The sequence below is a fragment of the Erythrolamprus reginae genome, chromosome 7 (assembly GCF_031021105.1).
Source record: "Erythrolamprus reginae isolate rEryReg1 chromosome 7, rEryReg1.hap1, whole genome shotgun sequence".
Classification (NCBI taxonomy): Eukaryota; Metazoa; Chordata; class Lepidosauria; order Squamata; family Dipsadidae; genus Erythrolamprus; species Erythrolamprus reginae.
Genome location: NC_091956.1, coordinates 14,047,847 through 14,073,299, shown reverse-complemented (window position 1 = coordinate 14,073,299; position 25,453 = coordinate 14,047,847). Strand labels below are relative to the sequence as shown.

The window sequence follows — 25,453 nt, the reverse complement described above, 5'->3', positions numbered from 1 at the left end:
TTGACAGCATCCCCGTAGTCACATGACTGACATTCAGACACTTGACCATTGAATCATATTTTATGACAGTCGCAGCGTCGTGGAGATCATGCGATCAATCCTCTTTTTGGGACCTTCTCCGAAGCTAAGCCCCGGGGAAATAAATTCAGGTTGTAAATCGAGGACTTCCTGCGCTTGGGACAGTGGGTGGGAATGAGGGTGTCATTCCGGGTGTCAGTGCACCAGATAAAGTCATTTTTCGGAGTTCAGATTTAATTTATTAATTAATCCATCCATTCCTTAAATTAATTAGCAACGGTAATCCATTCATTCATTAAATTATTTAATCAATTCATTCATTCATTTAAATTACTTAATCCACACATTCATTAAATTAATTAATTAATCAATCAATTCATTCATTCATTCATTCATTTAATTAATTAATTAATTACGGCAATCCATTCGTTCATTTAATTAATTAATCAAATCCATTCATTCATTAAATTAATTAATCCATTCATTCATTAAATTAATTAATCCATCCATTCAATTAATTAAATTAATACATTAATTGATTAATTAATCCATTCATTCATTAGATTAATTAATCCATTCATTCATTAGATTAATTAATCCATTCATTCATTAGATTAATTAATCCATTCATTCATTAGATTAATTAATCCATTCATTCATTAGATTAATTAATCCATTCATTTATTAGATTAATTAATCCATTCATTCATTAGATTAATTAATTAAGTCATCCATCCATCCATTCATTAAATTAATTCATTAATCCAATTCATTCATTCAATTTGGAGGCAACGCATTCCCTGCTTTGTCCTTCCAATGGTGGATGGGGGTGGGGAAGAAGCGAAAACAAAAACAACCAAAAAAAGATATGTGAAAAGAATCTGCAAAATCACGTCGGAATCGGCCCCGGCGCGGTCTCAGGAAACTACATCACCCGGCATGCCGAGTTTGCGGAGAGGGGCGGCATATAAATCCAATAAACCTAACCATGCCTCCGGGTCGAAGCGGAAACGGGCGAGTGGACGCATGCGCGCTGCCGGGCGTTTGGCGGCGAGATTTCTTGCAGCGTCTTTCTCCTCCCTTGGCGAGGGAGTAGGCGTCGGGGTCACGCGCCTGCGCAAAAGCGGCCTCCTCCTTCTCCCTTCAACGTCGCTCCGGCTTCCCTCGCGGGCGGCCTTGGTGCTTCTTCCCCCCTCACTTCGTCGAGCCAGCCAAGCCGGGCGTCGTCGGCCATGGCGGACACGGCGCAGAACGGGCCCATGCAAGGCGGCGCGGGCGGAGGAGCGGTGGTGAGCGGCCCGCGCGAGCCCTTCTCCCCCTCTTGCGCTTCGGACTGCAAGTCCCATCGTCCCCGGCGCGAGGGGATGGGGGCGAGGGGAGGGGGTCAATCCGTGGGTTTAATTAATTTAATTAAACAATCCGTGGACTTCTGCGTGGTCACCCATCCCCTGGTTAACAAAGCAACCTGCAGAATTCCGCATGGTCTCCCATCCTATAATCAACTCATGGATTTCCGCGTGGTCTTCCATTCCCTGATTAATCAACCCGTCTGGGTTTTTTTTAAAAAAAAAATCTTTATTCGTTATTTTCATATAAAAAACAAACAAAAAATAGTCAAATACAAAAACAAGCAAAACAAAAAGAGGGAAGAAAAAGAGAAGAGAGAGAGAAAGTATAGGAAAGGGAAGAAAGAAAAGACAACCAGTGGATTTCTGTGTGGATTCCCATCCCCTGGTTAAAAAAGCAACCTGCAGATCTTGTGTGACCTCCTATCCCCTAATCTGTGGATTTCCATGTGGTCTCCCATCCCCCTAATTAAACAACCCATGGATTTCTGTGTGATCTCCCATCCCCCAATTAATCAACCCGTGCATTTCTGTGTGGTCTCCCATCCCCTGATTAATCAACCTATGGATTTCTGTGTGGTCTCCCATCCCCTAATTCAGTGTTTCCCAAGCTTGGCAACTTGAAGATACTGTATTTGGACTTCAATTCCCAGAATTCCCCAGCCAGCAGATGCTGGCTGGGGAATTCTGGGAGTTGAAGTCCAAATATCTTCAAGTTGCCACGGTTGGGAGACACTGCCCTAATTAGTCTCCCATCCACTAATTAATCAACCTGTGGATTTCTATGTGGTCTCCGATCCCCTGATTAAACAACCCATGGATTTCTGTATGGTCTCCCATCCCCTTTTTAATCAACCCGTGCATTTCTGCGTGGTCTCCCATCCCCTAAGTAATCAATCTATGGATTTCCGTTTGGTCTTCCAACCCCTACTAAGTCTCCCATCCCCTAATTAATCAACCTGTGGATTTCTGCATGGTCTCCCATTCCCTGGTTGACAAAGCAACCTGCAGAATTTCATGTGTTCTCCCATCCCCTAATTCAGGGATGGTGAACCTATGGCATGAGTGTCACAGGCGGCACACGGAGCCATATCTGCTGGCATGCGAGCTGTTGCCCTAGTTCAACTCCAACATGTGTGTGTGCTGGCCAGCTGATTTTTGGTTTGCACAGAGGCTCTGGGAGGGTGTTTTTGGCTTCCAGAGAACCTCAGGGAGGATGGGGGGGAGGCCGGCTCTAGTGAAGCCTTTGGAGCCTGGGGAAGGCAAAACACGGCCTACTGGGCCCACCAGAAATTGGGAAACAGGCCGTTTCCAGCTTCCAGAGGGCCTTTGGGGGGGGGAGCTGTTTTTGCCCTCTTCAGGCATTGAATTATGGGTGTGGGCACTCACACATGCATGATAGCGCTCACACACGGTGTTTCAGCACCCGAGGATAAAAAGGTTCGCCATCACTGCTCTAATTAATCGTCCCCTGGGTTTCCGCGTGGTCTCCCATCCCCTAATTAATCAGCCTGTGGATTTCTGTGTGGTCTCCCATCGCCTGGTTAACAAAGCAAATCTTCGGGTGATCCCCCATCCCAGGATTTAGCCAGGCATTACTGTGAACAGTACTAAGGGAATAGACAACCCACGACTTGCGACCACAACCGAGCCCTGAATTTCTGTTGCTAAGCAGTGGTTCAGTGAATTTTGCCCCGTTTTTGCAACCTTCCTTGCCACCATTGCAAAGTGAATCCCCGCAGATGATAACGTTAGTTAAGTGAATCAGGCTTCCCCATTGACCTTGCTTGTTAGAAGGTCACAAATATGAATCAGGAATGTCACAAATATGTGACCACAGGAATGTCGCAAGTGTGAAACATGGTCATTTTCCACTAACATTGTAACTTCTGACGGTTGCTAAATGGACAGTTGTAAGTCGAGGACTGCCTGTAAAAAAAAAAGGCATTGGCTTGTCTTTTTGGCTGAATATTGTGGATTTAATGTCGGGCATGACACTTTTCCGCATGAATTTTTTTTTCTTCCGTTCCAGCAATTTCTGATGAGTAATAAGTTGGAGACGGCAATGTGGCTTTCTCGGATATTCACAATTTATTGTTCGGCTTTGTTTGTCCTTCCTCTTCTAGGGTATGTATTTTTATTTTCTTAAAAACCATGATGCTCCTGGTCCTTAGATAGCATAATATCAATTTTAGGGGTATAGCACCCTATAAATTTAGGATAACTATCAATTTTAGGGGCACAGCACCGTATAAGTTTAGGATAACATAGTATCAATTTGAGGGGTACAGCACCCTATAAATTTAGGATTACATGGTATCAATTTTAGAGGTACAGCACCCTATAAATTTAGGATAACTATCAATTTTATGGGCACAGCACCATATAAGTTTAGGATAACATGGTATCAATTTTAGGGGTACAGCAGCATATAAATTTAGGGTAACCTAGTATCAGTTTTAGGGATACAGCATCATATAAATGTAGGATAGCTTCATATCAACTACAGTATAGGGACACAGAACCATATAACTTTAGGGTAACAGTATCAGTTTTAGGGACACAGTACAAAGTATCAATAATTTTAAAGATCTTTTTATGTTACATTGTCATGAATAGAGGCAAATATATTGAGTTTAGAGGCAAAAATGTTGTGGTCCAATCAAAGATTAGCACATTTGATGTTCAATTGATTTTAGTAGTAAAGATTACATATTAGAATTAATTTACCAAATGTTGAAAATCAACATTTTCTAAACATTGCTGCTTCCGATTTTAGCCCTTTAATTTGGCCTGGACACCTCACCTACAAAAAGAAATTGATTAAATTGAACGGGTCCAAAGATGGGCTACAAAAATGATGGAAGGTCTTAAGCATAAAACTTAAGCAGGACTCTTAAGTTTTATGAGTTTTCTTCATGAACTCAATCTATATAGTCTGCAGGACAGAAGGGAAAGGGGAGACATGATTGAAACATTTAAAGATGTTAAAGGGTTAAATAAGGTTCAGGGGGAAGTGTTTTTAATAGGAAAGTGAACACAAGAACAAGGGGGCACAATCTGAGGTTAGTTGGGGGAAAGATCAGAAGCCATGTGAGAAAATATTATTTTATGGAAAGAGTCATAGATGCTTGGAACAAACTTCCAGCAGACATGGCTGGTAAATCCACAGTAACTGAATTTAAACATGCCTGGGATAAACATAGATCCATCCTAAGATAAAACACAGGAAATAGTATAAGGGCAGACTAGATGGACCATGAGGTCTTTTTCTGCCGTCAATAATCAATGTTTCTATCTTATCTTTTAATTCCTCTCACTGAGAAGTTGCTCAGATGAACTCGAATGCATGGATATGGCTTGTATGATGCTTTCTATAGAAAAGGTGTTTGATTTGAAATATCAGTGAGTGGATTCCTCCTTTGTTTTCATTCTGCGTAGGCCCAGCATAGAACAAATAGAGTCATTTGAGAGTTGGCCTTCTCCGGGTCCCGTCGACTAAACAATGTCGTTTGGCGGGCCTCAGAGGAAGAGCCTTCTCTGTGGCGGCCCCGGCCCTCTGGAACCAACTCCCCCTGGAGATTAGAACTGCCCCCACCCTCCCTGTCTTTCGTAAACTACTCAAGACTCACTTATACCGCCAGGCATGGGGGAGTTGAGACACCTTTCCCCCAAGCTTTTTTATACTTGGTTTTATGTTTGATATGAATGTGCTGTTTTTTTAAAATAATGATAGGGTTTTATATGTTTTTTAATATTAGATTTGTTCCACTGCTATATTGTTTTTATTACTGTTGTGAGCCGCCCCGAGTCTTTAGAGAGGGGCGGCATACAAATCTAATAAATAATAATAATAAAATAATAATAATTTAAAATTCGTAAAATATTGCTAACAATTTCTGAATGTTTTTTTAAAACTCTTTTCATGTGCCGGAACAGTACGAATCTTCATAGGGTAATTTGTCTTTCATGGAAGGAATAATAATAGAATGCCTGGGCTTGCTGATTGAGCAAGGCAGATTTCAACACTGCAGTGTTGGGTGACGCAATTCGATCCTCGTGGGAGGATGACTGGGAGCAGTGGCTGGTTTGTATGGTAACTTCTCCTTCGATAATTCCCAGGTTGCACGAAGCAGCGAGCTTTTACCAGAGGGCTTTGCTGGCGAACGCGCTCACCAGTGCCCTGCGTCTCCATCAGCGGCTGCCACATTTCCAGCTAAGCCGGGCGTTCTTATCCCAAGCCTTGTTGGAGGACAGTTGTCACTACCTTCTCTATTCCCTCATCTTCGTCAATTCCTACCCTGTCACTAGTATCCTTTCCTTTTTAAGAAGGGTGTTTGTTTATTGGTATGTCTGGGGACCCCAAAAGTTGGCTTTGCACATTTGTTGAAGGGCTGGACTGAGCTGAAAGGCAAGCCAGATTTAAAGTCCCTATCTTGAGCCAAGGGAGCTGTGGGATTTTATAGGAACGTTGAAAAAATAATACAGCGTTCCCTCACTTTTCGCGGGGGATGCGTTCCGAGACCGCCCGCAAAAGTCGAATTTCTGCGAAGTAGAGATGCGGAAGTAAATACACTATTTTTGGCTATGGACAGTATCACAAGCCTTCCCTTAACACTTTAAACCCCTAAATTGCGATTTCCCATTCCCTTAGCAGCTATTTAGATTATTACTCACCATGTTTATTTATTAAAGTTTATTAAAAAATATATTTATTAAAGGTGGACAAATGTTTGGCGATGACATATGACGTCATCGGGCAGGAAAAAAGTTCGAACCCGCGAAAATCGAGGGAACACTGTAATAATAAAAAGTGGAAATCACTAATTTTAACCGTGAGTACTGTATTTTTCGGAGTATAAGATGCTCCGGATTATAAAACGCACCTAACTTTTTTGCGGAGGGAAACAAGATACACGCCAGTGCATGGATATAGGAAATAATATCAAATTTTACCAGTTTGGGACTGCTTTTAAAGTTTTTTTTTCTTTGCATAGATTTGTATTGTAATCAGAACCGGCATGCAATCTGTTAAATGCAAAGCTTCCCCGCCCTCCTTTATATTTTCCTTCAGGTAACATTTTAATTAAATTTATTATTAATTTATTAATTAGATTTCTATGCAGCCCTTCTCCTGAGAAGTTAGTGTAATGTTTTTTAAAATCCTCCCAGCTAATTGTTGATTCCAGACAGAAATTTTATCACCAAAGGACACAAAGAAGAAAATAAGACTCATAAAACACTCACAATAACTCTGCCTCTGCCTCCTAGCACAGCAAATCTCCTTTGGGAGGGTGGACATGTGTCTTATACTCTGAAAAATATGGTAATCTTCACTGGCTTCCTACTAGCAATAAGGCTTTCTGCAAGAATAGTAAATGAGAGAGTAAGAAGTATGTAGTCAATGAACGGCTGTGCAAAGGATCCTTGTTTGCTGAGGACAAAAGAAACAAGGACGGTGGGTTAAAAAAATCAAGATGGGGTTTATAACATTATACAGGGGAGTCCTTGACTTAATAACGGTTCCTTTAGTTACTGAAGTCAACAATGGTGCTGAAAAATGACTTATGACCGTTTTTCGCACAGCCTCTCCATGGTTACATGATCAAAATTTGGATGCTTTTGTAACTGGCTATCATTTATGATGGTTGCAATTGTCCTTCTGACAAGCAAAATTCTCTTTTTACAGGACTGTTTTGTTCAGGAGTGAGGGGCAGGGTTTTTAAATCATTATCAGTTATAATAATGTAAAATCTTTCTCAGGCATAACCTGAATCCTGGCGACAATACTGCCAACATTCCCCAATTCCAGGATTTTTAAAGCTTGTCAACTCTAAATTGTAATCTGCTGCCCTTAACGTCGACTTCAGTGAGTATTTTTCCCGTCCTGCTGTTTTCATTGCTTCATGCTGTAACCTACACGAAGAAGGTTCTCGATGTAAGTATGATGTCGACATCTGATCTGTTTGTCTGCTCCGAGATCTGGGCTGGTTTATAGAGCAGTCCATCTCAACCATGGGAATGTTTAAATTGCATGGGCTTCTTAAAACATTCCCAAAGTTGAGAAACCCTATTTTATTGGGTTTTCTTCTTGGACAAATAAGAAGACCACACTTCTCCCACAAGGTGGATAATAGCATCCAGGAATGGGTTAAATCCACCTGATCTGTGATTGGATTGAGTGAATCTGTCAAAGCTGTCCCGCCCTTGTTACTATGCTAGACAGCTTTTTTTAAATTAGAGAATTATTAGAGAAATAATATACTGCAAAAAATAAAAATAAAGGGAACACTTAAACAACACAATATAACTCCAAGTAAATCAAACCTCTACGAAATCACACTGTCCACTTAGGAAGCAACACTGATTGACAATCAATTTCACATGTTGTCAGCACATTCAACTTTGTACAGAATGAGAATATTTCATTCATTCAGATCTAGGATGTGTTCTTTGAGTGTTCCCTTTGTTTTTTTGAGCAGTGTATATCCCCTTCCTCTGCTAATGGCTATGGAACTATGAAATGGCCAGCATGCTTGTTTAGCAGGCGACTTTGGGGATACATAAGTGCAGTCCTTGACTTACAATAGTTCACTTAGTGACTGTTCGAAGTTACGACAGCACTGAAAAAAGTGACCCATGCCCATTTTCATACTTAATGACAGTTGTTATTATTATTATTATTATTATTATTATTATTATTATTATTATTAATTAGATTTCTATGCTGACCTTCTGGGGGCGACTCATGGTGGCGTACAACATTATAAATGCAACAATATATACACTGCTCAAAAAAATAAAGGGAACCCTCAAAGAACACATCCTAGATCTGAATGAATGAAATATTCTCATTGAACACTTCGTTCTGTACAAAGTTGAATGTGCACAACAGCATGTGAAACTGATTGTCAATCAGTGTTGCTTCCGAAGTGGACAGTTTGATTTCACAGAAGTTTGATTTACTTGGAGTTATGTTCTGTTGTTTAAGTGTTCCCTTTATTTTTTTTGAGCAGTGTATGAAGAAATGTAAATTACTTATAAAGAAATCTAAGTTACAGCCTCCTTGTGGTCACATGATCAAAATTCTGAGGCTTGACAACTGGCATATAACTATTACGGTTCCAGTGTCCCAGGGTCTCATGATCCCTCGGTGGCGCAGTAATTAGAGTGCAGTATTGCAAGCTACCATCTGCTGATCACCGACTGCCAGCAGTTTGGCAGCTCAAATCTCATCAGGCTCAAGGTTGACTCAGCCTTCCATCCTTCCAAGGTGGGTAAACTGAGGGCCCAGATTGTTGGGGGCAATATGCTTACTCTCTCTAAACCACTTTGAGAGAGCTGTAAAGCACTGTGAAGCTGTATATAAGTCTAAAGGCTATTGCTATCCCCTTTTGGGGGTATTATGTTTAGAGTTGAAAATATCTACAGCAGTGTTCCCTCTAATTTTTTTTGGGGGTGGGCGGAAAAGTATAGTGTCTGAGTGGCAGTCCCTTCGGGACTGGGTGGCACAGAAATAATAAATAAATAAACAAACAAACAAACAAAAAACCCACCCTGTTTTGCCTCAGAGAATTTCAAAATAAAATACTGTACTGTGTGTCTAAAACAGTGAGCTCATAATAGGGCAACTCTATCAATATCAAAATGCCACTTAAATAGTTGAGCTAGTTTCAAACTAGATTTTGATTTTCTTTCTCTCTTCCTTACTCCCATTCTTTTTCTTTCTCTTTTCCTTCCTCTCTTTTTTCTATCTGTTTCTCTCTCTTCCTCTCTCTCTCCTTCCCTCTCACTCTTTCCCTCTCGGCTTCTGGGCAGGTTTGGAAAACTCTGAGTTGATGCTGATTTTTAAGTGAGCGATTGCTCACTGCTCAACTTAGAGGGAACTATGATCTACAGAGTTTTCATCTTTCGTTGGTTTAAATTAGCATAAGCTGGAGCAAGGAACTTACAGGGACATTTCTTTATTTGTTTTTCTCCCTTCTTTTTAAAGGCACGTGGCTCAAATACCCTTCTGTTTCTAAGAAACCTGTTGGACAAATTAAACGCTAATCAGCAAAACATCTTAAAATTTATTGCCTGCAATGAAATCTTCTTGATGCCAGCTACTGTTTTTATGCTTTTCAGGTATGTGGTCCTTTGTAGTTCTTCATATAAATATAAACGTATATATATTTCAAGCTATCTCAACTGCACCCAAAGTTTGGAATGCAGTATTTCCTGTCTCTCCAAGAAACCTGATCTACTGGGTTATGATGAAGGCTCAGGATAGTGAGTTATTCAAGGTTTTTGATTGCCGTGAGAACTTTAAAGAGCCGCAAAGCCGAACTGCAGAATGTCTGTTCTGGAATTATTTCCAGACAGCCTGTGGTTAATAATAATAACAACAACAACAGGAACAACAAGAACAATAATAAACATTTGACAAGGTTTTGGAATACAATACACTGGACCTCATGATTGTGGAAAAGAAGAAAGTGTGGATCATTGATGTCTCCATACCATGTGACATCTGAATTAATGAAAAACAAGAAAAACGTAGCCAATATTTATTTATTTTATTTTATTTATTGGATTTGTATGCCGCCCCTCTCCGTAGACTCGGGGCAGCTAACAACAGTGGTAAAGACAACATGCGACAATCCAATACTAAAACAGCTAAAAACCCTTATTATAAAACCAATCGTACATACAAACATACCATACATAAATTGTAGAAGCCTAGGGGGAAAGAATATCTCAGTTCCCTCGTGCCTAACGGCAGAGGTGGGTTTTAAGGAGCTTACGAAAGGCAAGGAGGGTGGGGGCTATTGTAATCTCTGGGGGGAGTTGGTTCCAGAGGACCGGGGCCGCCACAGAGAAGGCTCTTCCCCTGGGTCCCGCCAAACGACATTGTTTAGTTGACGGGACCCGGAGAAGGCCCACTCTGTGGGACCTAACTGGTCGCTGGGATAATATACGGAAAGTATGGTTACAAGGCATGTAGCTCTTGCAGGGAGGAAGTTGGTATTACTATTGTGTAGAAGGAAGCCAGTGGAAGAGAACGAGAAGTGCCAGGGGTCAGTAGATCATCAAGTGGCGTTGTGGGGAAGGTTAGAGATGAGTGTCCTCATTCCGTTTCCCTCCAAGGGCAAAGTGCGCACTGTCATACGCTACCTGAATGCTAAGGGCAGGAATGCTGCTCCGAATTCGTTTCAGTTTATGGAGAGGAATCAATGTCAAGAGGGCATGTGACAAAATGGGTACAGAAATTCAAATTCAAGGATGGGAATTCCCGATGAAGACGGAAGTGGATGGCCGTCCGTTGTGACCGATGCCGTGATACAGAAAATGGAAGAAAATATTCTCTGATGACCATTCAACATTTTTTCAAGACTTTTCTCGCGGATTGCTGAGTTTTGAAGTTTTTGGCGTCCTCTCCATAATTTTCAACGATTCCGCGATGAATCGCAGCAGCGTGCATACCCTTAGCATTCAGGTAGCGTATTACAGCGCGCGCATCGTCCATGGAGGGAAATGGAATGAGGATGCTCATCTCTAACCTTCCCCACAACGCCAGTCGATGATCTTCCAACCACTGGCACTGCTTATTATTATTATTATTATTATTATTTATTAGATTAGTATGCCGCCCCTCTCCCTAGACTCGGGACGGTTCACAACAATAACAAAGACAATGTAAGAACAAATCTAATAATTTTAAAAACACTAAAAAACCCATTATTAAAAAGCAAGCATAAACACAAACATACCATGTATAAACTGTATAGGCCCGGGGGAGATGTCTCAGTTCCCCCATGCCTGACGGCAGAGATAGGTCTTAAGAACTTTACGAAAGGCAAGGAGGGTGGGAGCAGTTCTGATCTCCGGGGGGAGCTGGTTCCAGAGGGTCGGGGCCGCCACAGAGAAGGCTCTTCTCCTGGGTCCCGCCAAATGACATTGCTTAGTCGACAGGACCCGGAGAAGGCCAACTCTGTGGGACCTAACCGGTTGCTGGGATTCGTGCGGCAGAAGGTGGTCCCGGAGATATTCTGGTCTGATGCCATGAAGGGCTTTATAGGTCATAACCAACACTTTGAATTGTGACCGGAAATTGATCGGCAACCAATGCAGACTGTGGAGTGTTGGTGTAACATGGGCATACCTTAGGAAGCCCATGATTGCTCTCGCAGCTGCATTCTGCACGATCTGAAGTTTCCGAACACTTTTCAAAGGTAGCCCCATGTAGAGAGCATTACAGTAGTCGAACCTTGAGGTAATGAGGGCATGAGTGACTGTGAGCAGTGAGTCCCGGTCCAGATAGGGCCGCAACTGGTGCACCAGGCGAACCTGGGCAAACGCCCCCCTCGCCACAGCTGAAAGATGTTTCTCTAATGTGAGCTGTGGATCGAGGAGGACGCCCAAGTTGCGAACCCTCTCTGAGGGGGTCAATAGTTCTCCCCCCAGGGTAATGGACGGACAGATGGAATTGTCCTTCTTGGGAGGCAAGACCCACAGCCACTCCGTCTTATCCGGGTTGACTTTGAGTCTGTTGACACCCATCCAGACCCCAACAACCACCAGGCACGGGCACATCACTTCCACTGCTTCGTTGACTGGACATGGGGTGGAGATGTATAACTGGGTATCATCAGCATACTGATGATACCTCACCCCATGCCCCTGGATGATCTCACCCAGCGGTTTCATGTTCTCTTCCGCTGGCTTCCCACTACACAATAGTAACACCAACTTCCCCCGCGAACATTCCCTGTGAGAGCTACATGCCTGGTAACTTTACTTTCCGGATAACCCTCATATTAACCATGTTGGTATCTTCAACAGGGTTCAAACAATTAAAGCTACTTCTTCTATGGGCACAAAACTTTGAAGACATGTAGCCAACTATTTTCGGGGGGGGGGGGGGGGGGGCTTTGGCTTCAGAATATTCATTTGTCACAATTAAGGTCATTATGTGGTGGATAATGCATTTATAGTCAGGCTAACATATGGCCCCTGTATTACCAGGGGGAGAGTTGTGCCAGACACAGTTTCTTGGAAATAAGCCCAATTAAACTCATTGAGGTTTATTTTTAAATAAGGGAATTGCTTTCAGAGAAGCCCTGCGTAGAAAACAAAGCTTGCCTTGAACACAGCGGGGCCAGTTCCCCGAGTGAAACTGGACAGGCGATGTTTCTCCTCCGCTTATATCATTTGTCATCTTTTCATGCTTTTTTCATTTTTTATTTTAATATATTGCCACTATTTTTGGCAATTGAAGCACATTCATGTTAACGTCGTGAACTACCGATCTGCTTGGGTTGTATATCTACAGCAAAATATTGACCTGTAAGAATCATCCATGTCAGGTTCAGGCCTACCTGAGAGAATATTCCAAATCGCAGAAGGAGGGAAGAATTGTAAAACTGCCTAGTCAGGGTGAATATGCAAATTGTAATGTAATCTGATTGGCTGACAAAAGTACATAATGCACCTTTGCAGCCGCCCCGAGTCTTCGGAGAAGGGCGGCATACAAATCTAATAAATAATAATAAGTGTGCTTGTGGCTTGGCTTGAACTCAAACTCAACCCTGATAAGATGGAGTGGCTGTGGGTCTTGCCTCCCAAGGACAATTCCATCTGTCCGTCCATCACCCGGGGGGGGGGAATTACTGACCCCCTCAGAGAGGGTCTGCAACTTGGGCGTCCTCCTCGATGCAAAGCTCACATTAGAGAAACATCTTTCAGCTGTGGCAAGGGGGGCGTTTGCCCAGGTTCACCTGGTGCACCAGTTACGGCCCTATTTAGACCGGGAGTCACTGCTCACAGTCACTCATGCCCTCATCACCTCGAGGCTCGACTACTGTAACGCTCTCTACATGGGGCTACCTTTGAAAAGTGTTCGGAAACTTCAGATCGTGCAGAATGCAGCTGCGAGAGCAATCATGGGCTTTCCCAAAAATGCCCATGTAACACCAACACTCCGCAGTCTGCATTGGTTGCCGATCAGTTTCCAGTCACAATTCAAAGTGTTGGTCATCACCTATAAAGCCCTTCATGGCATCGGACTAGGGTATCTACGAGACCGCCTTCTGCCGCACGAATCCCAGCGACCGGTTAGGTCCCACAGAGTAGGCCTTCTCCGGGTCCCGTCAACAAAACAATGTTGTTTGGTGGGGCCCAGGGGAAAAGCCTTCTCTGTGGCGGCCCCGGCCCTCTGGAACCAACTCCCCCGAGAAATTAGAATTGCCCCCACCCTCCTTGCCTTTCATAAGCTACTTAAAACCCACCTCTGCCACCAGGCATGGGGGAATTGAGATACTCTTTCCCCCTAGGCCTTTACAATTTTATGCATGGTATGTCTGTATGTTTGTCTGGTTTTTATATTAATGGGTTTTTAATCATTTTTAGTATTTGATTATTATTGTACACTGTCTTATTATTGCTGTTAGTCGCCCCGAGTCTCTGGAGAGGGGCGGCATACAAATCCAATAAATGAATGAATGAATGAATACATACATACATAAATAAATAAATAAGTTGTAATGTAATCTGATTGGCTGACAAAAGTACATAATGCACCTTTGCAGCCGCCCCGAGTCTTCGGAGAAGGGCGGCATACAAATCTAATAAATAATAATAAGTGTGCTGGTGGCTTGACTTGAAGGTATTGTGGCTTAGTATGGTTTAGAGTAGCTTGTGACTTAGTGTGGCCTGTGGTGGCTGAAGGCTTGTAGCTGAATATTGTAGGTTTGCTATGAAAGAAGTAAATATTTTCCTAACAAACTCTGCAGTACGTGTCTTCAATTGTCTTCAAGACCAAGGTTCCTGATATCCTGGTCTGAAGCAGGCTGGTTAGCTGCTTTGGCTATCTGAGTAGGCTAGCTTCTGCAAAACGTTACTCCAACAATCCATTCAAAATCTTTCATATAGGTAGTCCTTGATTTGCGACCCACAATTGAGACCAGTAGTGAAGTGAGCTTTAATGACCTCTTCCTGCCACTGTTGTCAAACAAATCCCTGCAGTTGCACAAGTTATTCACATGGTTGTTAAGTACACCTGGCTTCAGTGGTGCGGTGGTACTACAAACTACTGATCTGCTTATCACCTTGCCACCAGATCGAATCTCAGTAGGATCAAGGTTGATGCAATTCCATCCAAATGAGGACCCAGATTGTGGGGGGCAATAAGCTTGCTCTCTGTAAACTGCTTAGAGAGGGCTGTAAAGCACTGTGAAGCGGTATATAAGTCTAATTACTATTGCTATGCTGTTCCCCAGGGCACAAGGGGGTGGATCACATAACTAGAACACTGCAACCATCATAAATACATGTCAGTTTGTCAGTGTCCAAATTTTGATCACATGACCCTAGGCCTAGGGATATTTGTTTATTTGTTTGTTTGTTTGTTTGCTGATCTATCTATATCTATCTATCTATCTATCTATCTATCTATCTATCTATCTATCTATCTATCTATCTATCTATCTATCTATCTATCTATCTATTGGATTTGTATGCCGCCCCTCTCCGCAGACTCGGGGAGGCTAACAACAATAATAAAACAGCATATAATAATAATCCAATACTAAAAACAGTTAAAAACCCATTATTATAAAAACCAAACATACATACAGACATACCATGCATAAAATTATAAAGGCCTAGGGGGAAAGAGTATCTCAATTCCCCCATGCCTGGCGGCAGAGGTAGGTTTTAAGCAGCTTACGAAAGGCAAGGAGGGTGGGGGCAATTCTAATCTCTGGGGGGGGAGTTGGTTCCAGAGGGCCGGGGCCGCCACAGAGAAGGCTCTTCCCCTGGGTCCCGCCAAGAGACATTGTTTAGTTGACGGGACCCGGAGAAGACCCACTCTGTGGGACCTAACTGTTTGCTGGGATTTGTGTAGCAGAAGGCAGTCCCTGAGATAATCTGGTCCGGTGCCATGAAGGGCTTTATAGGTCATAACCTCTGGAAAGGTAGTGGAAAAACGCTAATAAATTATTTTTTTTCTCAGTCCCATTGTGAAAAGGCCACTAAGCGAAAGGTTGTAAGTCGGACCACATAATAGTCAGGGATGGTATAATATTATACATCCTATCTTGATTAAGAAAATAAACTGGTTTTTTCCCCCCTAACCCACAGTCCTTATTTTTTTTGTCCTTTTCAGCGGACAAGGAAGTCTATTGCAGCCTTTTATTTACTACAGATTTCTTACACTCCGTTACTCTTCCCGCAGGAATCCTTACTGCAGGTAAGAAGTCAGTAAAGATTACTCAACGTGTAAAATTATTGTGGGAACGCTTAAGCTGGGGTTTAACTCGATTTCTCTTTCACGGCTATAATTCCATTTTTTAAATAATTTATTGTTTTAAACAAAATTCTTCCACCTTCTCCGCTGTGTTACAAATTGTAGGAAGAAAACCCAGGTCTAAGTGAGAGCATTTTTTTATTATTATTATTATTATTATTATTATTATTATTATTATTATTATTAATTCGATTTGTATGCCGCCCCTCTCCGAAGACTCGGGGCGGCTCACAACAGTAATAAAAACAATATAGTAGTGGAACAAATCTAATATTAAAAACCTATAAAACCCTATCATTATTTAAAAAAACCAAACAGCACATTCATACCAAACATAAAACAAAGTATAAAAAAAAAGCCTGGGGGAAAGGTGTCTCAACTGCCCCATGCCTGGCGGTATAAGTGCTTTGTAAGTTCCAAAGTTTAATCTCCAATCACTTTCGCGTTTACCTTTCTTTCTCTTTCTCCCTCTTTCCCTTTCCCTGAGTGATTCTTAACCTAGTTCATCTCATACCGTATTTTTCGCTCTATAAGACGCACCTGCTGATAAGACGCACCTAGATTTTAGAGGAGGAAAATAGAACAAAAATATTTTGAGCCAAAAAGTAGCTATCACACATGAGCAAGTTCTTGCATCCATAATTCTATCTTTTCTATGTCTTCCTCCCTCTTTCCTCCAACCCACTTTCCTTTCTATCTCTCCCTCCCTCTTTTCTTTCTATCTTTCCCTCCCTCTTTCCTTTCTATCTCTCCCTCCCTCTTTCCTCCCTCCCTTTTTCCTTTCTATCTCTCCCTCCCTCTTTCCTTTCTATCTTTCTTTCCCCCTGCCTTTCTCCAAGCCCTTCCTTTTCCCTCTCCCTAACTACCCCCTTCTCCCTCCTTTCTATCTCTCCCTCCCCCTTTCTCTCTCCCTTCCTTCATCTTTCATTCCCTCTCTCTCCATCCCTCTTCCTTTCTCTCTTCCTTCCTCCCTCTTTTTTGTTCTTTCTCTCTCCCTCCTTCCCTCCCTCTATGTCTTTCCCTCCCCCTTCTTCCCCCCTCTCTTTCTCTTGCTTTCTTTCCCTGTCTTTCTCTCTTGCTTACTTTCTCGCTTTCTTTCTCATTCTCTCTCTCTCTCGCTTTCTCTCTCGTTCACCATGCCGGCAACAGAGAGAAAGAGAGAGAGAGAGAGAGAGGGAGAGAGAGTGGAGGGCGCCGTTGTCTTCGCCTCTGCCCGGCAGCTCTGCAGCAAAGAGGAAACAGTCGCGCACCGCCTCCCGGGAGCCCGGCCGACTTTTGGAGCCGTTTTGTTTTCGGCCGGGCGGAGGCGGTGCGCGGAGGCAAAGACATGGTGCCCGGCCACGCTCTGCCTCCCGGGAGCCCAGCTGAAAACAAAACGGCTCCAAAAATCGGCTGGGCTCCCGGGAGGCGGAGCGTGGCCGGGCACCGTGTCTTCGCCTCCGTGTGGCTCTACAGCGAAGAGGAAACAGTCGCGCACCGCCTCCCAGGAGCCCGGCCGACTTTTGGAGCCGTTTTGTTTTCAGCCGGGCGGAGGCGGCACGCGGAGGCGAAGACACAGTGAACGGTGCTTCGAGACCTCCCTGCCTCCTGAAGCGATTCCCGTAGCCTTCCCAAAGGCTCAGAACCGCCAACGCTCCTCAGATGAGTATATCGCCGCCGCCCCCTCTGCTCCAGCGCCTCCCCCCCCTCCCTGCCTGAATCTTCGCTCCATAAGACGTGGCTGATTTTTCATCCTACTTTGGGAGGAAAAAAACTGCGTCTTATGGAGCGAAAAATACGGTATTTAACAGACTGATAACATATTCCCATACATTTTTAAACTATGGGTGTCTCTTCTAAAATAATCATTGTTATATCGTCTATACATATATCTCTTTATTCTGGGTATATGTTATTAATCTAATGCTGCCTCCTCTAAAATTCTCCTCCTCGCGTATTTTAGAACTTAGGATCAACATAACAGAAATATATTTCTGGTTGGTAGATGAAATTTGTGGGACATTTTGTACTTCGGTACATTCTTGCTGAATTCCTTAGAGCAGTGATGGCGAACTTTTTTTTCCTTGGGTGCCGAAAGAGCATGCGCGTGTGCTATCGCGCATGCATGAGTGCCCACACTCATAAGTCTACGGAGAGGGGCGGCATACAAATCTAATAAATGAATGAATGAATGAATTAATTAATTAATTAATTAATGAATAAATAAATAAATTGAATGCCTGGGGAGGGCGAAAACAGCTTTCCCCACCCCCAGAGGCCCTCTGGAGACCAGAAACAGCCTGTTTGCCAACATCTGGTGGGCACAGTAGGCTTGTGTTTCGCCCTCCCCAGGCTCCAAAGGCTTCCCTGGAGCCAAGGGAAGGTAAAAACGCTCTTCCCCATCCCCCTGGAGGCTCTCTGGAAGCCAAAAATGCCCTCCCAAAGCCTCTGTGCAAGCCCAAAATCAGCTGGTCGGCACACACATGCACGTTGGAGTTCAGCTAGGGCAATGGCTCACATGCAAGCAGATATGGCTCCACATGCCACCTGTGGCACCTGTGCCATAGGTTCGCCATCACTACCTTAGAGCAATAGTTACCTTGAGTGGGATCCACATGGCTTTCTCAGGAGGGGAATTTACAATACAGTGGTACCTCGTGATACGAACCCCTCGTGATACGAACATCTCAAGATACGAACCCGGGGTTCGGAAATTTTTTGCCTCTTCTTACAAACTTTTTCCGGCTTACGAACCCACCGCAGATCGCAAAATGGCACTCTGCTGGGCGCCGCCGCCCGGCTGTCACCTTTTAAAAGAGCCGGGGGGCTTCTCGGCGTTTTCCCCAATGCCGAACCCGGAAGTTCGGGTTCGGGTTCTGGAGGCCGCCGAGAAGTGCCCGGCTGTTTCAGAAGGTTACACATTTCGGCCTCCAGGAAGGACGTCTTCGTGACGTCAAAGTTCCGCCCATGGAATTCCCTATTGGGATTCCCCACCTCCTTTCCAGCCTCCAGATCGGCTGAAAACGCCGCCGATTGCAAAAACGGCACTCCGCTGGGCGCCGTCGCCTGGCTGTAACCTTCTGAAACAGCCGGGCGCTTCTCGGCGGCCTTTGGAACCCGAACCCGAATTTCCGGGTTTGGCGTTCGGGAGAACACCGAGAAGCCCCCCGGCTGTTTCAGAAGGTGACAGCCGGGCGGCGGCACTTCTCGGCGGCCTCCTGAACCCGAACCCGAAAAGTTCGGGTTCGGGAGAACGCCGAGAAGCCCCCTGGCTGTTTTAAAAGGTGACAGCCGGGCGGCGGCAGCGGCCAGTGGAGCGCCATTTTGCGATTTCCCCCCCTTTGCACGCATTAATTGCTTTTACATTGTTTCCTATGGGAAACAATGTTTCGTCTTACGAACTTTTCGCCTTACGAACCTACTTCCGGAACCAATTAAGTTCGTAAGACGAGGTATTACTGTATTTCTAGGAGATTTTATATTGCTGCTGTTAGATGATTTTACCTCTTGTAAGAGTTGTGTCTGCTGTTACAATGGTTTACGTCTGCTCAATCATTTTTTCTTAGCCACCACAAATACTTTGAGTTTGTAACAGACAGTTATATTCATGACACCATTTAGAGTAATAAATGATTCCTGATCCTGCCTTTTGCCACCGACATTTGGGTGTTTCCCTCCCCTCCCCCCCAATTCCTGGCCCTGCCTTTTGCCACCAATGGGCAAGATAACTGCTTTCCTCCTGCTTTCTGATTCTGATTTGGGGAGGGGAAGTTGTCCAAATCTACATGAATACGTGGAAGATCATTGTCTGTTATACCATCGTGTTGGAGGAGTAATACTAGGGGGGACATGATTGAAACATTTAAATATGTTAAAGGGTTAAATAAGGTTCAGGAGGGAAGTGTTTTTAATAGGAAAGTGAACACAAGAACAGGGGACACAATCTGAAGTTAGTTGGGGGAAAGATCAAAAGCAACATGAGAAAATATTATTTTACTGAAAGAGTAGTAGATCCTTGGAACAAACTTCCAGCAGACGTGGTAGATAAATCCACAGTAACTGAATTTAAACATGCCTGGGATAAACGTATATCCATCCTGAGATAAAATACAGAAAATAGTATAAGGGCAGACTAGATGGACCATGAGGTCTTTTTCTGCCGCCAGACTTCTATGTTTCTATGTTTCTATCTGGAAAGTAAGGTTACAATGCACGTAGCTGTCACAGGGAATGTTTGCGAGGGAAGTTGGTACCCTGTTTCCCCAAAAATAAGTCACCCCCGAAAGTAAGACATAGGAGAGGTTTCGTAAAATTGCCTAATATAAGGCATCCCCCGAAAGTAAGATGTAGGAGACGTTTCGTTTCACAACATTCCCAAATAGAACATATATAACATATATTTTAAGAAAGTGTAATTGTTGTACATGGAAATAATGGTACAGTAGTAGTAAGAAATTCTTGATAGGATTCACAGTTTGTCTGCTTATGCTGGTTTGTGATGACAACTACTGTACAGTATATAATAAATGTTCATTTTTTTTGTTCAGTAATAAATGTGAATTCTTCATTGAAAAAAAAATCAGTCATCCCCTGAAAATAAGACGTAGCAAATCTTTGGGAGCAAAAATTAATATAAGGGGCTGTCTTATTTTCGGGGAAACAGGGTATTACTATTGTGTAGCGGGAAGCCAGCGGAAGACAATGAGCAGCACCAGTGGTCAGAAGATCATCGACTGGTGTTATGGGGAAGGTTAGAGATGAGCGTCCTCATTCTGGAGACCTCACCTACAAAAAGATATTGACAAAATTGAACGGGTCCAAAGATGGGCTACAAGAATGGTGGAAGGTCTTAAGCATAAAACGTATCAGGAAAGACTTAATGAACTCAATCTGTAGTGTCTGGAGGACAGAAGGAAAAGGGGGGGACATGATCGAAACATTTATATATATTAAAGGGTTAAATAAGGTCCAGGAGGGAAGTGTTTTTAATAGGAAAGTGAACACAAGAACAAGAGGACACAATCTGAAGTTAGTTGGGGGAAAGATCAAAAGCAACATGAGAAAATATTATTTTACTGAAAGAGTAGTAGATCCTTTGAACAAACTTCCAGCAGACGTGGTAGATAAATCCACAGTAACTGAATTTAAACATGCCTGGGATAAACATATATCCACCCTAAGATAAAATACAGAAAATAGTATAAGGGCAGACTAGATGGACCAGGAGGTCTTTTTCTGCCGTCAGACTTCTATGTTTCTATGCTAGCACACACGCACACACCCACCTTTTGGCCTGCGAACCAAAAAAGGTCTTTAAAGTCAGAGTCTTTCAAGACTGAAGGATGCCAATGATGAGAGTAATAATAACTAAACAATGTCGGTTGGCGGGCCCTAGGGGAAGAGCCTTCTCTGTGGTGGCCCCGACTTTCTGGAACCAGCTCCCCCCAGAGATTAGAACTGCCCCTTCCCTCCTTGCCTTTCGTAAACTTCTCAAAACCCACCTTTGTCGTCGGGCATGGGGGAATTGAGATATCTCCCCCGGGCCTATATAATTTATGTATGGTATGTTTGTCGGTATGTCTGCTTAAAAATGGATTTTTTAAACTATTTTAAATTTTAAATTGTATATTATTAGATTTGTTATGAATTGTTTTATTGTGTTGTGAGCCGCCCCGAGTCCACGGAGAGGGGCGGCATACAAATCTAAATAATAATAATAATAATAATAATAATAATAATAATAATACCATCACAATCACAACAGCAACAACAATAATAAAATAAATTAAATAATAAAATAAAACAAAACAACAGTAATAACAGCAACAGCTACATAATAATAATGATGATAATAATAATAATAATAATAATAATAATAATAATAATTAAAAAAAACCAGCCTTTTTTCCCCTACCTTACAGCAATGGGGCTGAGTATCACAGAAGTAAATGAGGTGGGGGGGGGGGGGCTGAGCCAAAATAGGTTGAGGATAATAGCATGTAAGAGAGTTTTCTGCAATTAAAGTCGGCAGTCCTTAAACTTGTTTTGTTCGGGGGTTTTCTGCTTTTTTAATCTTGTCTAGTGGCTCTTGCCTATTTTTCTTAGCTTCATTTTTAACCTCCGTGTTGTATCGTTCTGACTCATTCCTCTTGACATTTTCTAATATTCTTTCTAGTTAAAAGCCCCATGGATGTAGCCTCTAGATCTATAAGTTATATTTGCTTTGTGCTGGTTAGTAGCGGTAACATAGATTGATGTTCGTGATAATACTTGAATTTAGTGTTTTGTCCATCCATCTACCTTGTTCCATCTTCAACTTCTTCCTTCCCTTCTCCTCTCTTCCTTTCAATCTTTTGTTCCTGAAGGTACTGTGGTTGTTGAGTTTGCATAAGCCTTTTAATTTTTAATTGTCTTGTCGCTCTTCGAGTGTTTTGAATGTTGTGGCACCTTTTTATATTTCATCTGCCTTATTCTGGCTTCAATTCTGTTTGCATTTATGATCCTGATTTCCTATTAGAATGGAGGATGGGCTGCTCTTGAAAATCCTTCCCTGCACATGATTGACAGCAGAGCCTGACACCCTCCTTAAATCCAGTGAAATTAAGCATGAATAGCAGGTAGTCTTCGACTAACGACCACAATTGAGCCCAAACTTTATGTTGCTAAGGGAGACAGTTGCTAAGTGAATGTTGCTTCATTTTATGACCTTTCTTGCCACATTTGTTAAATGACTTGCTGTGGCTGTATGCAATGAAATTGCATTTTAATGTATGCTGATTAGTGTACGTTCGAAGTGACAATAAAGTGTGTTCGGTTCTATTCTATTCCATTCTATTCTATTCTATTCTGCCCCACTCTACTCTAAATTCTATTCTACTCAATATTTTATTCTGTTCTATTCTGTTATCTATTCTATTCTGTTATTCTATTATATTCTCTATTCTCTATTCTATTTTCTATTCTGTTATTCTGTTCTGTTTTATTCTATTCTTTTCTATTGTATTCTGTTATTCTGTTCTATTCTGTTGTTTTTTAGTTTCTATACTATTGTTCTGTTCTGTTCTATTCTATTCTAGTCTGCCCCACTCTACTCTAAATTCTATTCTACTCAATATTCTATTCTATTCTATTCTACTATTCTGTTATTCTGTTCTATTCTGTTCTATTTTCTATTTTATTCTGTCCCATTCTACTCTACTCAATATTTTATTCTGTTCTATTCTGTTCTCTATTCTATTATGTTATTCTATTCTATTTTCTATTCTATTTTCTATTCCATTACATTCTCCCATTCCAGTCCAGTCTATTACTTAACAAGGGTGAAATGCTCCCGGTTCAGGCGTGCCTGCCAGTGGTCAGAGAGCCGGTAGCGACGGCAGTGTGAGGCTTCGCCCACCCACCTGAACACCGCCATTTGGGTTCTTTTACCCTCTGCGCATGCACGGAACGCTTTGCGTTCTGTGATCCCTGCCATATAGAGCCCTGGTGAGACCCCATTTGGAATACTGTGTATCCAGCAGGATCATAATCTCCCTCTTCCTTCTTGTTATACCTCTAGCTATGCAGCCAGGCATTGCTCTTGCTTTCCCTACTGCCTGACCACACTGTTCACCCATTTTGACACTGTCAGAAATCACTACCCTTAAATCCTTCTCTTCTGAAGTTTTTGCTCACACAGAACTGCCAATACAATACCCAGATTCAGGATTCCTTTTTCCCAAGCGCATTACGTTACGTTTGAAAACATTAAACTGCAGTTTCCATTGCTTTGGCTACTTATCTAGTAAAGCTAAATCATTTGCCATATTACAGAGGCCTCCAGGAATATCGACCCTATTGCCCGCTTTAGAGTCATCAGCAAAATAGGCAAACCTTCCCTACCAACCTGCATTCCTTCTCAGCATGAGCATGCCTCGAGCATGAGCATGTCTCGAGCTTGGAAAAAAACCCATTTCTCTTTTCAGGACCCTCTTCACGGAGCTGAGGATCGTGGTTGAGCATCTCATCATGAAACCGTCGTGCCCTCTGTTCCTGCGAAGGCTCTGCGTCAGCAGCATCTCTTTCATAACCAGACTAGCGCCCACGGTTGCGTAGCCCGGCTTTCAAACCCTGCGTCTCTCTCTCTCTCTCTCTCTCTAACGAACACTCGGAGCAGCTGGAATTTCTGCTGATGATTTATATAAATTCAGGATCTCAGTCCAGGTTGTATAGAAATGGTTTCCTTCAAAGAATCTGTTTTGTTTTGTTTTTGGTGGCGTGTATTTTACTTACATGGGAGTGGGTGGGTTGTTTTTTGTGGGTTTTTAAAACTGTTTTCCCCCCCTTTCCTCAAGCTGATTTTGCTGTGTCTCATGGACGATGAACGCTTCTTAGGCAAAAAAAAATATTCATCTTTTAGGCGAGCATTCATCCAATGTTGTACAATACGGTTTTATGTGTCGTACTCTCATTTAATCCCGAAGGCAAAAAAACATTTCTTGAAACCAAGAAACGATGTCCGGCTTGTGTCTTTAACAAGCTTGCGGCTTGGTTCCCCTTTTTGGACTTCGCGTTTGAAATCACCTTCCTAGGCGGTACGCTTAAGTCAGTATTCCTTCGGTCAATAAACGCAAGTCCATTAAATCCTCCCGCTCAACCCCAAATCAGTTCTGAACGTGAAAATAACCGGGCTAAACATTGAAAACCATGTCCTTCTGATTTATTTAATGCTTTCAAAATTGAGCTCTTCGCCCTTTCTTCAGCAATATCTTTTTTTTAAAAAATTGTTATTATTTTCCTCGGAGCCCCTCTGACTTTGGTTCTCTTCTAAAACTGGGATTCTTTAAAATGCCAATCTGTGACACCTTGGAATAATAAAGATGGATGTTGTGGTTTAATCCTCAAGAAACTCCTGGCGTTTTGTACCCTAAGCGTTGCTTGGCTGGACTGCTGCAGTTCAGCCTCTTGGGGATATCCCTTAAAACACAATCGAAATCCAATCTACAGATGTTGCATAGAAGCATCAGGATACATTTACAAGCGGTCCCCTGTAAGACCGAAGCAAAAACGGTCTTTATATTATTATTATTATTATTATTATTATTATTATTATTATTATTATTATTATTATTAATTAGATTTGTATGCCGTCCCTCTCCATAGACTTGGGGCGGCTTGCAGCAATGATAAAAACAATATATAATGACAAATCTAATAGTTAGAATCTAAACTAACAATAATACATTTTAAAAGTCTAAAAAAACAAGAAACCCCAATACAGTGGTACCTCATCTTACGAACGCCTCTTCTAACGAACTTTTCAAGATACGAACCCGGTGTTTAAGATTTTTTTGCCTCTTCTTCCGAACTATTTTCACCTTACGTACCCAAGCAGCTGCTGCTGGGATGAAGGGGTTTCTTTTTTTCCCCTTTTTTGAAGAAAGAAAAGGGAGGGGCGCCCCCCTTGCCTTTCTTCCTTCCCACTCACCCTTGAGCCTAGCCTTGCTTCTTCCAACCGCCCCCTTTAGCTGCTCCTCCCTGCCCTCTGTTCGCCTCCCTTCTAAAGTTTGGGATTTTCCTGAAGGATTTGCACGCATTATTTGCTTTTACATTGATTCCTATGGGAAACGTTTTTTTTTGTCTTACAAACTTTTCACCTTACAAACCTCCTCCTGGAACCAATTAAGTTCGTATCATGAGGTACCACTGTATATACAATATGTGCCTCTTCTTTCTTTTCAGCCTATGGATCTGTTTTCGTTGGCAGCCACTTGTCCTGCCAATGAAAGGAAATGGGGTAGGCACATGAGTATTTTCATCCCTGCTTCTCACCTTAATCAAGTGT

The 25,453-nt window shown here is 42.6% G+C and overlaps 1 protein-coding gene across 1 annotated transcript; it reads left to right on the top strand.

The window, feature by feature from the left end:
- The first annotated feature begins 1,019 nt into the window (after window positions 1–1,019).
- On the top strand, window positions 1,020–24,517 carry TMEM33 (transmembrane protein 33). The gene is made up of 7 exons (XM_070757026.1): window positions 1,020–1,307; window positions 3,397–3,491; window positions 5,487–5,674; window positions 7,235–7,302; window positions 9,358–9,491; window positions 15,511–15,594; window positions 23,595–24,517. Exons 1-7 carry the CDS (start codon window positions 1,251–1,253, stop codon window positions 23,722–23,724), a joined length of 756 nt encoding a protein of 251 aa, XP_070613127.1. The 5' UTR covers window positions 1,020–1,250; the 3' UTR covers window positions 23,725–24,517.
- Window positions 24,518–25,453: the final 936 nt, after the last annotated feature.